Raw genomic sequence first — 17485 nt, 5'->3', positions numbered from 1 at the left:
TCGTTGTCATGCTGGAAGACCCAGCCACGACCCATCTTCAATGCTCTTACTGAGGGAAGGAGGTTGTTGGCCAAGATCTCGCGATACATGGCCCCATCCATCCTCCCCCTCAATACGGTGCAGTCGTCCTGTCCCCTTTGCAGAAAAGCATCCCCAAAGAATGATGTTTCCACCTCCATGCTTCACGGTTGGGATGGTGTTCTTGGTGTTGTACTCATCCTTCTTCTTCCTCCAAACACGGCGAGTGGAGTTTAGACCAAAAAGCTCTATTTTTGTCTCATCAGACCACATTACCTTCTCCCATTCCTCCTCTGGATCATCCAGATGGTCATTGGCAAACTTCAGACGGGCCTGGACATGCACTGGCTTGAGCAGGGGGACCTTGCGTGCGCTGCAGGATTTTAATCCATGACGGCGTAGTGTGTAACTAATGGTTTTCTTTGAGACTGTGGTCCCAGCTCTCTTCAGGTCATTGACCAGGTCCTTCCGTGTAGTTCTGGGCTGATCCCTCACCTTCCTCATGATCATTGATGCCACACGAGGTGAGATCTTGCATGGAGCCCCAGACCGAGGGTGATTGACCGTCATCTTGAACTTCTTCCATTTTCTAATAATTGCGCCAACAGTTGTTGCCTTCTCACCAAACTGCTTGCCTATTGTCCTGTAGCCCATCCCAGCCTTGTGCAGGTCTACAATTGTATCCCTGATGTCCTTACACAGCTCTCTGGTCTTGGCCATTGTGGAGAGGTTGGAGTCTGTTTGATTGAGTGTGTGGACAGGTGTCTTTTATACAGGTAACGAGTTCAAACAGGTGCAGTTAATACAGGTAATGAGTGGAGAACAGGAGGGCTTCTTAAAGAAAAACTAACAGGTCTGTGAGAGCCGGAATTCTTACTGGTTGGTAGGTGATCAAATACTTATGTCATGCAATAAAATGCATATTAATTACTTAAAAATCATACAATGTGATTTTCTGGATTTTTGTTTTAGATTCCGTCTCTCACAGTTGAAGTGTACCTATGATAAAAATTACAGACCTCTACATGGCTTTGTAAGTAGGAAAACCTGCAAAATCAGCAGTGTATCAAATACTTGTTTTCCCCACTGTATGTGGTAGAGGTGGAGTAGGGGCCTGAGGGCACACAGTGTGTTGTGAAATCTGTGAATTTATATGTTTTTAAAATTGTATAACTGCCTTAATTTTGCTGGACCCCAGCAAGAGTAGCTGAGCTAATGGGGATCCATAATACATTTACATTTTACATTTTAGTCATTTAGCAGACGCTCTTATCCAGAGCGACTTACAGTTAGTTAGTGCATACATTATTTATTTTTTCATACCCCCTGTGGGAATCGAACCCACAACCCTGGCGTTGCAAACGCCATGCTCTATCAACTGAGCTACATCCCTAATAAATACAAATACAAATTAGTTGCATGGACACTGTGTGCAAAAATAGTGTTTAACATACTTTTTGAATGACTACCTCTGTACCCCACACATACAATTATCTGTAAGGTCCCTCAGTTGAGCAGTGAATTTCAAACACAGATTCACCACAAAGACCAGGGAAGTTTTTCAATTTCTTGCAGAGAAGGGCACCTATTGGTAGATGGGTAAAAATACACCAAACAAAAATATAAACGCAACATGCAACAAATTCAAAAATTTTACTGAGTTACAGTTCATATAAGGAAATCAGTCAATTGAAATAAATTAATTATGCCCTAATCTATGGATTTCACATGACTGGGAATACAGATAAACATCTGTTGGTCACAGATAAACTACACAACCAAAAGTATGTGGACACCTGCTCATCGAACATCTCATTTCAAAATCATGGGCATTAATATGGACTTGGTCCCCCCTTTGCTGCTATAACAGCCTCCATTCTTCTGGGAAGGCTTTCCACTAGATGTTGGAACATTGCTGCGGGGACTCGCTTCCATTCAACCACAAGTGCATTAGTGAAGACAGGCACTGATGTTGGGCAATTAGGCATGGCTTGGCATTGCGCATAGTGATCTTAGGCTTGTGTGCGGCTGCTCGGCCATGGAAGCCCATTTCATTTAGCTCCCGACGAGCAGTTCTTGTTCTGACGTTGTCACGACTTCCTCCGAAACTGCCTCCTCTCCTTGTTCGGGCAGGCTTCGCCGTTCGTCGTCACTGGCCTTCCAGCCACTGCCGCTCCTCTTTTCATCATTCCATTTGTTTTGTCTTGTTTTTTACACACACCTGGTTCATATCCCCTCATCAGTCCCTGTATAAGTATTCCCTCTGCCCCCCATGTCTTTGTGTGTGATTGTTTCCATGTGGAGGTGTCGATAGCTCGGTGGAGCATTATGTACTTTATCGCCGGGATATTCACCCGTGTGTTTTGTTTTCCCCAGTGCGCCGTTAAGTCGCACTGTAGTTGTTTTACGCATTGCTGCGAACCGCTGTATTGGCCGAATAAACCATTATTCTGTGATTTACACCTCCTGCGCCTGACTCCGTCCAAATCACCCACTACAGACATTGCTTCCAGAGGCAGTTTGGAACTCGGTGGTGACAGACAATTTTGATGCGTTACGCGCTTCAGCACTCGGCCGTCCCGTTCTGTGAGCTTGTGTGGCCTACCACTTAGCGGCTGAGCCGTTGTTGCTCCTAGACGTTTCCACTTCCCAAACTGACTTGTTGGGAAGGTGGCATGCTATGACAGTGCCACGCTGAAACTGCCAATGTTCGTCTATGGAGATTGCATGGCTGTGTGCTCTATTTTATACACCTGTCAGCAACGGGTGTGGCTGAAATAGACAAATCCACTAATTTGAAGGGGTTTCCACATACTTTTGTATATATAGTGTACCTTAAAAAAAAAGTATGGGCGTGGATCAGAAAACCAGTCAGTATCTTGTGTGACGACCATTTGCCTCATGCAGCGCGACACATCTCCTTGGCATAGAGGTGATCAGGCTGTTGTTTGTGGCCTGTGGAATGTTGTCCCACTCCTCTTCAAAGGCTGTGCGAAGTTGCTGGATATGGGTGGGAACTGGAGCACGCTGTCGTACACGTCGATCCAGAGCATCCCAAATATGCTCAATGGGTGATGTCTGGTGAGTATGTAGGCCATGGAAGAACTCGGACAACATGAGGTGATGGCGGCAGATGAATGACACGACAATGGGCCTCATGATCTCGTCACGGTATCTCTGTGCATTGAAATTGCCATCGATAAAATACAATTGTGTTTATTGTCTGTAGCTTATGCCTGCCCATACCATAACCCCACCGCCACCATGAGGCACTCTGTTCACAACGTTGACACTGGCAAACTGCTCGCCGACATGACGCCATTCACGTGGTCTGCGGTTGTGAGACCAGTTGGACGTACTGCCAAATTCTATAAAACGACGTTGGAGGTGGCTTATGGTAGAGAAATTAACATAACATTATCTGGCAACAGCTCTGGTTGACATTCCTGCAGTCAGCATGCCAATTGCACACTCCCTCAAAACTTGAGACATCTGTGGCATTGTGTTGTGTGACAAAACTGCACATTTTAGAGTGGCCTTTTATTGTCCCAAGCACAAGGTGCACTTGTGTAATGATCATGCTGTTTAATCAGCTTCTTCATATGCCACACCTGTCAGGTGGATGGATTATCTTGGCAAAGGAGAAATGCTCACTAACAGGGATGTAAACAAATTTGTGCACAGCATTTGAGAGAAATAAGCTTTTTGTACGTATGGAACATTTCTGGGATCTTTGATTTCAGCTCATGAAACATGGTACCAACACATGTTGTGTTTATATTTTTGTTCAGTATAAAATAAAAAAGCAGACATTGAATATCCATTTGAGCATGGTGAAGTTATTAATTCCACTTTGAATGGTGTGTCAATACACCCAGTCACTACAAAGATACAGGATCCTTCCTAACTCAGTTGTTCACCATGAGGCCAATGGTTACTTTAAAACAGTTACAGAGTTAAATGGCTGTTATAGGAGAAAACTGAGGATGGATCAACAACATTGTAGTTACTCCACAATGCTAACCTAATTGACAGAGTGAAAAGAAGGAAGCCTGTACAGAATACAAATAATCCAAAACATGCATCCTGTTCGCAACAAGTCACTAAAGTAATACTGCTAAAAATGTGGTAAAGCAATGAACTTTTTGTCCTCAATATGAAGTGTTATGTTTGGGGCAAATCCAATATCACACATTACTGAGTACCACTCTCTATATTTTCAAGCATAGTGGTAGCTGCATCATGCTATTGGTATGCTTGTAATCGTTAAGGACTGGGGAGTCAGAATGGAGCTAAGCACAGGCAAATCCTAGAGGAAAACATGGTTCAGTCTGCTTTCCACCAGACACTGGAAGATGAATTCCCTTTTCAGCAGGACAATAACCTAAAACACAAGGCCAAATCTACACTGGGGTTGCTTACCAATAAGACTGTGAATGTTCTTGAGTGGCCGAGTTACAGTTTTGACTTAAATCTACTTGAAAATCTATGCCAAGACCTGAAAATGGTTGTCTAGCAATGATCAACAACCAATTTAACAGAGCTTGAAGAATTTTGATAAGAATAATGGGCAAATGTTACACAATCTAGGTGTGGAAAGCTCTTCGAGACTTACCCAGAAAGACTCACAGCTGTAATCGCTATCAAAGGTGCTTCTACAAAGTATTGACTCAGGGGTGTGAATACCTATGTAAATTAGATTTGTCTGTATTTCATTTCCAATAAATGTGCTAAAATGTTGACTTCACTTTGTCATTATTGGGTATTCTGTGTAGATAGGTGAGAAAACAAATCAATTTAATCAATTTTGAATTCAGGCTGTAACACAACAACATGTGGAATAAGTCAAGGGGTATGAATACTTTCTGAAGGCAATGTGAGGGAAAAAAGTATTTAATCCCCTGCTGATTTTGTACGTTTGCCCGCTGACAAAGAAATGATCCGTCTATAATTTGAATGGTAGGTTTATTTGAACAGTGAGAGACAGAATAACAACAAAAAAATCCAGAAAAACACATGTAAAAAATGTTATAAATTGACTTGCATTTGAATGAGGGAAATAAGTATTTGACCCCCTCTCAATCAGAATGATTTCTGGCTCCCAGGTGTCTTTTATACAGGTAACGAGCTGAGATTAGGAGCACACTCTTAAAGGGAGTGTCCTAATCTCAGCTTGTTACCTGTATAAAAGACACCTGTCCACAGAATCAATCAATCAATCAATTTTATTTTATATAGCCCTTCTTACATCAGCTAATATCTCGAAGTGCTGTACAGAAACCCAGCCTAAAACCCCAAACAGCTAGTAATGCAGGTGTAGAAGCACGGTGGCTAGGAAAAACTCCCTAGAAAGGCGAAAGCCTAGGAAGAAACCTAGAGAGGAACCAGGCTATGAGGGGTGGCCAGTCCTCTTCTGGCTGTGCCGGGTGGAGATTATAACAGAACCATGCCAAGATGTTCAAAAATGTTCATAAGTGACAAGCATGGTCAAATAATAATCAGGAATAAATCTCAGTTGGCTTTTCATAGCCGATCATTAAGAGTTGAAAACAGCAGGTCTGGGACAGGTAGGGGTTCCATAACCGCAGGCAGAACAGTTGAAACTGGAATAGCAGCAAGGCCAGGCGGACTGGGGACAGCAAGGAGTCACCACGGCCGGTAGTCCCGACGTATGGTCCTAGGGCTCAGGTCTCTCAGTTGGCTTTTCATAGCCGATCATTAAAGAGTTGAAAACAGCAGGTCTGGGACAGGTAGGGGTTTCGTAGCCGCAGGCAGAACAGTTGAAACTGGAATAGCAGCAAGGCCAGGCGGACTGGGGACAGCAAGGTGTCATCATGCCCGGTAGTCCTGACGTATGGTCCTAGGGCTCAGGTTCTCAGAGAGAAAGAGAGAACGAGAGAATTAGAGAGAGCATACTTAAATTCACACAGGACACTGGATAAGACAGGAGAAGTACTCCAGGTATAACCAACTAACCCCAGCCCCCGACACATAAACTACTGCAGCATAAATACTGGAGGCTGAGACAGGAGCGGTCCGGAGACACTGTGGCCCCATCCGAAGAAACCCCGGACAGGGCCAAACAGGAAGGATATAACCCCACCCACTCCGCCAAAGCACAGCCCCCCGCACCACTAGAGGGATATCCCCAACCACCAACTTACAATCCTGAGACAAGGCCGAGTATAGCCCACAGAGGTCTCCACCACAGCACAAACCAAGGGGGGGCGCCAACCCAGACAGGAAGATCACGTCAGTAACTCAACCCACTCAAGTGACGCACCCCCTCCCAGGGACGGCATGAAAGAGCACCAGCAAGCCAGTGACTCAGCCCCTGCAACAGGGTTAGAGGCAGAGAACCCCAGTGGAGAGGGGAACCGGCCCGGCAGAGACAGCAAGGGCTGTTCGTTGCTCCAGCCTTTCCGTTCACCTTCACACTCCTGGGCCAGACTACACTCAATCATATGACCTACTGAAGAGATAAGTCTTCAGTAAAGACTTAAAGGTTGAGACCGAGTCTGCGTCTCTCACATGGGTAGGCAGACTGTTCCATAAAAATGGAGATCTATAGGAGAAAGCCCTGCCTCCCGCTGTTTGCTTAGAAATTCTAGGGACAATTAGGAGGCCTGCGTCTTGTGACCGTAGCGTACGTATTGGTATGTACGGCAGGACCAACTCGGAAAGATAGGTAGGAGCAAGCCCATGTAACGCTTTATAGGTTAACAGTAAAACCTTGAAATCAGCCCTTGCCTTAACAGGAAGCCAGTGTAGGGAAGCTAGCACTGGAGTAATATGATCAAATTTCTTGGTTCTAGTCAGGATTCTAGCAGCCGTATTTAGCACTAACTGAAGTTTATTTAGTGCTTTATCCGGTAGCCGGAAAATAGAGCATTGCAGTAGTCTAACCTAGAAGTAACAAATGCATGGATTAATTTTTCTGCATCATTTTTGGACAGAAAATTTCTGATTTTTGCAATGTTACGTAGATGGAAAAAAAGCTGTCCTTGAAACAGTCTTGATATGTTCGTCAAAAAAGAGATCAGGGTCAAGAGTAACACCGAGGTCCTTCACAGTTTTATTTGAGACGACTTTACAACCATCTAGATGAATTGTCAGATTTAACAGAAGATCTCTTTGTTTCTTGGGACCTAGAACAAGCATCTCTGTTTTGTCCGAGTTTAAAAGTAAAAAGTTTTCAGCCATCCACTTCCTTATGTCTGAAACACAGGCTTCTAGCGAGGGCAATTTTGGGGCTTCACCATGTTTCATTGAAATGTACAGCTGTGTGTCATCCGCATAGCAGTGAAAGTTAACATTATGTTTTCGAATAACATCCCCAAGAGGTAAAATATATAGTGAAAACAATAGTGGTCCTAAAACGGAACCTTGAGGAACACCGAAATGTACAGTTGATTTGTCGGAGGACAGACCATTCACAGAGACAAACTGATATCTTTCCGACAGGTAGGATCTAAACCAGGCCAGAACTTGTCCGTGTAGACCAATTTGGGTTTCCAGTCTCTCCAAAAGAATGTGGTGATCGATGGTGTCAAAGGCAGCACTAAGGTCTAGTAGCACGAGGACAGATGCAGAGCCTCGGTCTGACGCCATTAAAAGGTCATTTACCACCTTCACAAGTGCAGTCTCAGTGCTATGATGGGGTCTAAAACCAGACTGAAGCATTTCGTATACATTGTTTGTCTTCAGAAAGGCAGTGAGTTGCTGCGCAACAGCTTTTTCTAAAATTTTTGAGAGGAATGGAAGATTCGATATAGGCCGATAGTTTTTATATTTTCCGGGTCAAGGTTTGGCTTTTTCAAGAGAGGCTTTATCACTGCCACTTTTAGTGAGTTTGGTACACATCCGGTGGATAGAGAGCTGTTTATTATGTTCAACATAGGAGGGCCAAGCACAGGAAGCAGCTCCTTCAGCAGTTTAGTAGGAATAGGATCCAGTATGCAGCTTGAAGGTTTAGAGGCCATGATTATTTTCATCATTGTGTCAAGAGATATAGTACTAAAACACTTAAGTGTCTCTCCCGATCCCAGGCCCTCGCAGAGTCTGTGCAGATCCAGGACAGCTAAGCCCTGGAGGAATACGCAGATTCAAAGAGGAGTCCGTAATTTGCTTTCTAATGGTCATGATCTTTTCCTCAAAGAAGTTCATGAATTTATCACTGCTGAAGTGAAAGCCATCCTCTCTTGGGGAATGCTGCTTTTTAGTTAGCTTTGCAACAGTATCAAAAAGAAATTTTGGATTGTTCTTATTTTCCTCAATTAAGTTGGAAAAGTAGGATGATCGAGCAGCAGTGAGGGCTCTTCGGTACTGCACGGTACTGTCTTTCCAAGCTAGTCGGAAGACTTCCAGTTTGGTGTGGCGCCATTTCCGTTCCAATTTCCTGGAAGCTTGCTTCAAAGCTCGGGTATTTTCTGTATACCAGGGAGCTAGTTTCTTATGACAAATGTTTTTCGTTTTTAGGGGTGCAACTGCATCTAGGGTATTGCGCAAGGTTAAATTGAGTTCCTCAGTTAAGTGGTTAACTGATTTTTGTCCTCTGACGTCCTTGGGTAGGCAGAAGGAGTCTGGAAGGGCATCAATGAATTTTTGTGTTGTTTGAGAATTTATAGCACGACTTTTGATGCTCCTTGGTTGGGGTCTGAGCAGATTATTTGTTGCGATTGCAAATGTAATAAAATGGTGGTCCGATAGTCCAGGATTTTGTGGAAAAACATTAAGATCTACAACATTTATTCCATGGGACAAAACTAGGTCCAGAGTATGACTGTGGCAGTGAGTAGGTCCAGAGACATGTTGGACAAAACCCACTGAGTCGATAATGGCTCCGAAAGACTTTTGGAGTGGGTCTGTGGACTTCTCCATGTGAATATTAAAATCACCAAAAATTAGAATATGATCTGCTATGACTACAAGGTCTGATAGGAATTCAGGAAACTCAGAGAGGAACGCTGTATATGGCCCAGGAGGCCTGTAAACAGTAGCTATAAAAAGTGATTGAGTAGGCTGCATAGATTTCATGACTAGAAGCTCAAAAGATGAAAACGCCATTTTTTTTTTTGTAAATTGAAATTTGCTATCGTAAATGTTAGCAACACCTCCGCCTTTGCGGGATGCACGGGGAATATGGTCACTAGTGTAACCAGGAGGTGAGGCCTCATTTAACACAGCAAATTCATCAGGCTTAAGCCATGTTTCAGTCAGGCCAATCACATCGAGATTATGATCAGTGATTAGTTCATTGACTATGACTGCCTTTGAAGTGAGGGATCTAACATTAAGTAACCCTATTTTGAGATGTGAGGTATCACGATCTCTTTCAATAATGGCAGGAATGGAGGAGGTCTTTATCCTAATAAGATTGCTAGGGTGAACACCGCCATGTTTAGTTTTGCCCAACCTAGGTCGAGGCACAGACACAGTCTCAATGGGTATGGCTGAGCTGACTACACTGACTGTGCTATTGGCAGACTCCACTAAGCTGGCAGGTTGGCTAACAGCCTGCTGCCTGGCCTGCACCCTATTTCACTGTGGGGCTAGAGGAGTTAGAGCCCTATCTATGTTGGTAGATAAGAGGAGAGCACCCCTCCAGCTAGGATGGAGTCCGTCACTCCTCAGCAGGTCAGGCTTGGTCCTGTTTGTGGGTGAGTCCCAGAAAGAGGGCCAATTATCCACAAATGTTATCTTTTGGGAGGGGCAGAAAACAGTTTTCAACCAGCGATTAAGTGCTGAGACTCTGCTGTAGAGCTCGTCACTTCCCCTAACTGGGAGGGGGCCAGAGACAATTACTCGATGCCGACACATCTTTCTAGCTGATTTACAAGCTGAAGCTATGTTGCACTTGGTGACCTCTGACTGTTTCATCCTAACATCGTTGGTGCCGACGTGGATAACAATATCTCTATACTCTCTACACTCGCCAGTTTTAGCTTTAGCCAGCACCATCTTTAGATTAGCCTTAACGTCGGTAGCCCTGCCCCCTGGTAAACAGTGTATGATCGCTGGGTGATTCGTTTTAAGTCTAATACTGCGGGTAATGGAGTCGCCAATGACTAGGGTTTTCAATTTGTCAGAGCTAATGGTGGGAGCCTTCGGCGTCTCAGACCCCGTAACGGGAGGAGTAGAGACTAGAGAAGACTCAGACTCAGACTCCGACTCGCTACATAATGGGGAAAACCGGTTGAAGGTTTCTGTCGGCTGAATGAGCGACACCGGTTGAGCATTCCAACAGTATTTCCCTCCAGAAGCCATGAGAAAGTTGTCCGGCTGCGGGGACTGTGCGGGGGATTTATACTAACGTTACTGTCTGTACTTACTGGTGGCACAGACGCTGTTTCTTCCTTTCCTACACTGAGATTACCCTTGCCTAACGATTGCGTCTGAAGCTGGGCTTGTAGCACAGCTATTTTCGCCGTAAGGCGATCGTTCTCCTGTATATTATGAGTACAGCGACTGCAATTAGAAGACATCATGTTAATGTTACTACTTAGCTTCGGCTGTTGAAGATGTTGATGAACCATGTCCAGATAAAGCGTCCGGAGTGAAAAAAGTTGAATAAGGGAAAAAAAGTTGCGATGGAAAAAAGGAAAATAACGTAAAGTTGGCAGCTAAAACGCACAGGAAAATGACTCTTCTGTCTCGGGATAAACGTCCGGGGTGAAAAAGTTTAACGAAAAAAGATGAGTGAGGACAAAACTAAAAAGTTGGTAAATTTGTTGAACACAAAGATTGATTAAACGTTTATTAAAAGTAAAACGTGAATAGTTTGGCAGGTAGCCAAGTAGCAACAAACAGCACAGCAGTACGGAGACAAGAAGCAATCAATCAATCAGATTCCAAACTCTCCACCATAGCCAAGACCAAAGAGCTCTCCAAGGATGTCAGGGACAAGATTGTAGACCTACACAAGGCTGGAATGGGCTACAAGACCATCGCCAAGCAGCTTGGTGAGAAGGTAACAACAGTTGGTGCGATTATTCGCAAATGGAAGAAACACAAAATAACTGTCAATCTCCCTCGGCCTGGCGCTCCATGCAAGATCTCACCTCGTGGAGTTGCAATGATCAAGAGAACGGTGAGGAATCAGCCCAGAACTACACGGGAGGATCTTGTCAATGACCTCAAGGCAGCTGGGACCATAGTCACCAAGAAAACAATTGGTAACAAACTACGCCGTGAAGGACTGAAATCCTGCAGCGCCCGCAAGGTCCCCCTGCTCAAGAAAGCACATATACAGGCCCGTCTGAAGTTTACCAATGAACATCTGAATGATTCAGAGGAGAACTGGGTGAAAGTGTTGTGGTCAGATGAGACCAAAATCGAGCTTTTTGGCATCAACTCAACTCGCCGTGTTTGGAGGAGGAGGAATGCTGCATATGACCCCAAGAACACCATCCCCACCGTCAAACATGGAGGTGGAAACATTATGCTTTGGGGGTGTTTTTCTGCTAAGGGGACAGGACAACTTCACCGCATCAAAGGGACGATGGACGGGGCCATGTACCGTCAAATCTTGGGCGAGAACCTCCTTCCCTCAGCCATGGCATTGAAAATGGGTTGTGGATGGGTATTCCAGCATGACAATGACCCAAAACACAGGAGTGGCTCAAGAAGAAGCAAATTAAGGTCCTGGAGTAGCCTAGCCAGTCTCCAGACCTTAATCCCATAGAAAATCTGTGGACGGAGCTGAAGGTTCGAGTTGCCAAACGTCAGCCTCGAAACCTTAATGACTTGGAGAAGATCTGCAAAGAGGAGTGGGACAAAATCCCTCCTGAGATGTGTGCAAATCTGGTGGCCAACTACAAGAAACGTCTGACCTCTGTGATTGCAAGGGTTTTGCCACCAAGTACTAAATCATGTTTTGCAGAGGGGTCAAATACTTATTTCCCTCATTAAAATGCAAATCATTTTATAACATTTTTGACATGAGTTTTTCTGGATTTTGTTGTTGTTATTCTGTCTCTCACTGTTCAAATAAACCTACCATTAAAATTATAGACTGATCATGAATTTGTCAGTGGGCAAACGTACAAAATCAGCAGGGGATCAAATACTTTTTTCCCTCACTGTATGTACCTGTTTCAAGAGAGGAATGGATGAGAGACGAAGGAATTAGGAAAAAATGACTATGCCAAAAATATGCTACAGCTTAATATGTCTGGTTATATCTCCCAATACACAGTAACACTGTATGAGGACTATAGTGTGTTTAGCATGCAGATGTCTTGATGACAGTACCCAAACTACAACCACACCTACAACGTTACGGCCAGTTACCACTTGGTATTATGGTCTATTAACCCAAGCTAAACCCGGCATACTAAACCATTTGACAAAACAAACTTGCACAATGAATTGAAGTTATGTCTCTCTGGCGGACATTTTAAGTACTAACCAGGCCCGACCCTGAACAGGTGTGTTCAGGGTGGTATGGCCACAAGCATATATTTTTTACCCCGTTTCCTCCCTGAATAAGGTCCCTTGGCTCATCTCTGCAACTCCTCAATGGGCTCGGGAGAGGCGAAGGTCGAGTCATGTGTCCTCCGAAACATGACCTGCCTGGCCGTCTACTTCTTATCACACTGCTCGCTTAACCTGGAAGTCAGCCGCACCAATGTGTCGGAGGAAACACAGTTCGACTGACGACCGGGGTCAGCTTGCAGGTGCCCGGCCCTGTCACAAGGAGTCGCTAGAGAACGATGAGCAAAGGAAAGCCCCTCCGGCAAACCCTCCTACCCCGGACGTCTCTAAGCCAATTGTGTGCCGTCCTATGGAGCTCCCGGTCACAGCCAGTTGGACACAGCCTGGGATCAAACCCCAGGCTGTAGTTGCACCTCAGCACTGCGGTGCTTTTGACCGCTGTGCCACCCAGGAAAGATATCAATGCCAAACTAAACATGGTTAATCGTGGTAATGTCTTTGATGACCCTAAAAAGTTTCAAGTGTGAAGTGGATTTACAAAGGAGTCGATTTACAAAGGATTTAAATGGACACGTAAAGTCTGATTTCCTGATTTATCAATAACTCAAGCATCTCTTATCCATTCCCTTAGCTCAAACTAAGTTAAGAGATGTACCATGGGCATACGTACCGAATTGTGTGTTATTTGGACTTACTGTTAATGAGAATACGTTTTTCAAAGGTTTTCCAAAATGTCCAAGATGGAGGAAAATCTGTCCAGGCGGACCTTATGTGTCCTTGAGGCAAATTTGTTCAGCATGAGAAAAGACACCTACATACAACATTTCAAGTCTCTAGGTCAATATGACTGTTTAAGTGAGACTGCTTATTACAGTGCCACCTATAAGCCTATTGGTGACATTCTTTTTGACCAAGTCATGGCCTCTAGTTTATGTGTGCCAAATTAGAAAAAAAGTGACCAATCTGTGCTAGAGTTATTTGACCATGTCAATGATTTTTTAAATATCTAAGAATAACAATAGGTCTCACATCTTCGCTGTGAACCTCTGATTAAAATGATACGCAGGAGTTGACGAGTGTTTGTAAAGTATGTAACATGAGACTATGGCAATGTGTATGGTATAATCTGTATGTTATGTGTTATGTTATTGCGTTTTTCTGACTGGTTGTCATTCATCTATCTTGACAGAGTGTGAAGATCCTGACCTACAAAGAGCCACAGAACCCGGAGTACAAGGAGTTTGTTTCCAACCTGAAGACGGACGCCATGAACATGTTCAACTTCACTGTAGAAGACTCGCTGGTAAGTGAGGATGGCCAATTGGTTGCTTGCCTGGTTTGTTGGTTGATTGACAGATTGATTGACAGGCAGGGGGATACCAGAATAGAAAGAAGGTAGAAATAAGACAGTAAAAGTAAAACTACATATGATGTTGGTGGGAGAGTGGTAGAGACAAAGAGGGTGTCTCTCTTATTCATAGGATGGACACTCAAGAACATCCAACTTTGGAAAGGATTGTACCTCCTTAATTAGATGTACAAACACAGGCAGACTCATAGACCAACAGAAATGGAATCGCCTCTTGCTGCTTATCTGCTGGCTCACAGTTACCGATGTGGGCCCAAACTGTACCGCCTCTATCTGCCTTCACAATGCATGACCTTTCAAAGGCTGCTGGGCCAAGAGGTTGTAGAATTTTCATAATTTCCCCTCAGTCCTAATGGATCTCATGGGAAAAAAACAATGGCGGGGTTCAATCTTCGCTAATAGGGGTGTTGTACAATGTGATGTGTGTCAGGTTGTTTACACTGTATTGGAGTCAACTGATGGCCGACACACCTCCTGAGCTGATTAGCCGGCATCCTTTTACACACCCCTCGTGCACTCAAAGATTAACATCTTGCAAATCTGCAATACTAGCTATACTAGTTCTTAAAATGTGTTTGAATCCCAACCGTAGTACATGCAGATATGGAATATTGTCTTTTGGTGCACTATTGTCGACGATTTAATTCTGTCCTATGAGGAACGGACAGAAAATTGTACGATATACTGCTACAACAATTCCTCATAGTCCCCACTACAGATCCTTGGGTTGTCCCATTCCATCAACAGGGTTTACTTGGTAAATGTAGCTTGTACGAGTTATTCAGGGCAGAGCATACAGTGAGGGAAAAAATTATTTGATCCCCTGCTGATTTTGTACGTTTGCTCACTGACAAAGAAATTATCAGTCTATAATTGTAATGGTAGGTTTATTTGAACAGTGAGAGACAGAATAACAACAACAAAATACAGAAAAACGCATGTAAAAAATGTTATAAATTGATTCGTATTTTAATGAGGGAAATAAGTATTTGACCGCCTCTCAATCAGAAAGATTTCTGGCTCCCAGGTGTCTTTTATACAGGTAACGAGCTGAGATTAGGAGCACACTCTTGAAGGGAGTGCTCCTAATCTCAGCTTGTTACCTGTATAAAAGACACCTGTCCACAGAAGCAATCAATCAATCAATCAGATTCCAAACTCTCCACCATGGCCAAGACCAAAGAGCTCTCCAAGGATGTCAGGGACAAGATTGTAGACCTACACAAGGCTGGAATGGGCTACAAGACCATCGCCAAGCAGCTTGGTGAGAAGGTAACAACAGTTGGTGCGATTATTCGCAAATGGAAGAAACACAAAATAACTGTCAATCTCCCTCGGCCTGGCGCTCCATGCAAGATCTCACCTCGTGGAGTTGCAATGATCATGAGAACGGTGAGGAATCAGCCCAGAACTACACGGGAGGATCTTGTCAATGATCTCAAGGCAGCTGGGACCATAGTCACCAAGAAAACAATTGGTAAATCACTACGCCGTGAAGGACGGAAATCCTGCAGCGCCCGCAAGTTCCCCCCTGCTCAAGAAAGCACATATACAGGCCCATCTGAAGTTTGCCAATGAACATCTGAATGATTCAGAGGAGAACTGGGTGAAAGTGTTGTGGTCAGATGAGACCAAAATCGAGCTCTTTGGCATCAACTCAACTCGCCGTGTTTGGAGGAGGAGGAATGCTGCCTATGACCCCAAGAACACCATTATGTTTTGGGGGTGTTTTTCTGCTAAGGGGACACGACAACTTCACCGCATCAAAGGGACGATGGACAGGGCCATGTACCGTCAAATCTTGGGTGAGAACCTCCTTCCTTCAGCCAGGGCACTGAAAATGGGTCATGGATGGGTATTCCAGCATGACAATGACCCAAAACACACGGCCAAGGCAACAAAGGAGTGGCTCAAGAAGAAGCACATTAAGGTCCTGGAGTGGCCTAGCCAGTCTCCAGACCTTAATCCCATAGAAAATCTGTGGAGGGAGCTGAATGTTTGAGTTGCCAAACGTCAGGCTCGAAACCTTAATGACTTGGAGAAGATCTGCAAAGAGGAGTGGGACAAAATCCTTCCTGAGATGTGTGCAAACTTGGTGGCCAACTACAAGAAACGTCTGACCTCGGTGATTGCCAACAAGGGTTTTACCACCAAGTACTAAGTCATGTTTTGCAGAGGGGTCAAATACTTATTTCCCTCATTAAAATGCAAATCAATTTATAACATTTTTGACATGCGTTTTTCTTGATTTTTTTGTTGTTATTCTGTCTCTCACTGTTCAAATAAACCTATGATTAAAATTATAGACTGATCATGTCTTTGTCAGTGGGCAAACGTACAAAATCAGCAGGGGATCAAATGATATTTTCCCTCACTGTACCAGTCAAGCCTCAGGTGACTGAAATGGGGTGGTTAAGACTCTGGCCCCTCGTAAATCAAAAAACACTTTCACAATTTTCCTCTACCCTCTCTTTTCTCCTCTCCCACTCTTTCTCTTTATTCAGATAGTTTTGCTCTCTCTCTCTCCCTCTCTCTCTCTCTCTCTCTCTCTCTCTCTCTCTCTCTCTCTCTCTCTATCTCTCTCTCTCTCTCTCTCTTCTGTCTTGTTCTAAAACAAATTTATATTTTTTACCCTTCTATGCTTTGAATCTGCACTCTTAGAAAAAAAGGTGCTCTCTAGAACTAAACGTTTTTTTGGGCTGTCCCCATAGAATAACCCTTTTTGGTTCCAGGTAGAACCCTTTTGAGTTCCATGTAGAACCCTTTCCACAGAGGGTTCTACATGGAACTCAAAATAGTTCTTCTACATGTAACCAAAAAAGGGTTATCCTATGGGGACAGCCGAAGAACCCTTTTGGAACCCTTTTATGTAAGAGTGTAGAGAATGAACATTCTGGCATTTTGCCTTCTGGCTCTGGCTGGATTTGCTAGCATAGAATTACCTTAACCACATGACATTTGCAGGTTTTCAGTGTTCAGATTTAGGAAACCTGTTTAGCGGTATGCAATTTTCAAACTGTAAGTGTAAGTCAGTCAGCAATCGCCGTGGGACATCTAGAAATGGCAATCTCCTTGCACTTTTTGCATCATCCCTAAGTAAAATTACAACTTCATTAGACTATTGTCTGGCAACAGATTTAGATGTTACAATTCTGGTAACCATTGCTATAATAAATGGTTAGCTATGCATTCATTTTTAAAAAACGGTGCTCTTTTTGGCTATGCTAATAGAATATAGGTTATGTAATAGATAAATGCCTCCGTTCTGTACATTAACTTGGAAATAATGGACGACGCAGTAGAGTTAATTTTTCCAAGGTAATGTACAGAACGGAGGTGCTTATCCCACTTATACCATAGTTGGCAAAGAGAACAATACTAAAGTACACATATACCCGTAGAAAAATAATAATAATTGTTGATATTTTCATTTTTATATGCAAATTCATATTTGGTTGCTAGAGACACGACCCAGTCGTTCGTTCGATTAGTTCGATATTTATGGACGCGACCCAGTCTTTCGTTCTTTATGTTCCGTTGCCATGCTCAGTGGCAACGTTCTTATTCCTTGCTTGCTAGCTAGCCAACTAGCTACGGCTAACACAGTCAAGACCTCTGCAGCCAGAATAACAACAATGTAGCTGCATTTGCGTTTGTTTAAGC

The 17485-nt window shown here is 43.8% G+C and overlaps 1 protein-coding gene across 1 annotated transcript in view; it reads left to right on the top strand.

Annotated features, from left to right (window-relative positions):
* Positions 1–17485, top strand: part of LOC121586904 (atrial natriuretic peptide receptor 1) — a 148543-nt gene that overhangs the window by 36101 nt on the left and 94957 nt on the right. The window contains exon 4 of the mRNA XM_041903947.2: positions 13643–13756. Coding sequence (XP_041759881.2) covers positions 13643–13756 — 114 coding nt within the window. The remainder of the gene's footprint in view (positions 1–13642; positions 13757–17485) is intronic.

This window comes from Coregonus clupeaformis, chromosome 17 (genome assembly GCF_020615455.1).
Source record: "Coregonus clupeaformis isolate EN_2021a chromosome 17, ASM2061545v1, whole genome shotgun sequence".
Taxonomy (NCBI): Eukaryota; Metazoa; Chordata; class Actinopteri; order Salmoniformes; family Salmonidae; genus Coregonus; species Coregonus clupeaformis.
The sequence above is the reverse complement of the archived record's forward strand: the minus strand, read 5'-3'. Positions and strand labels throughout refer to the sequence as shown.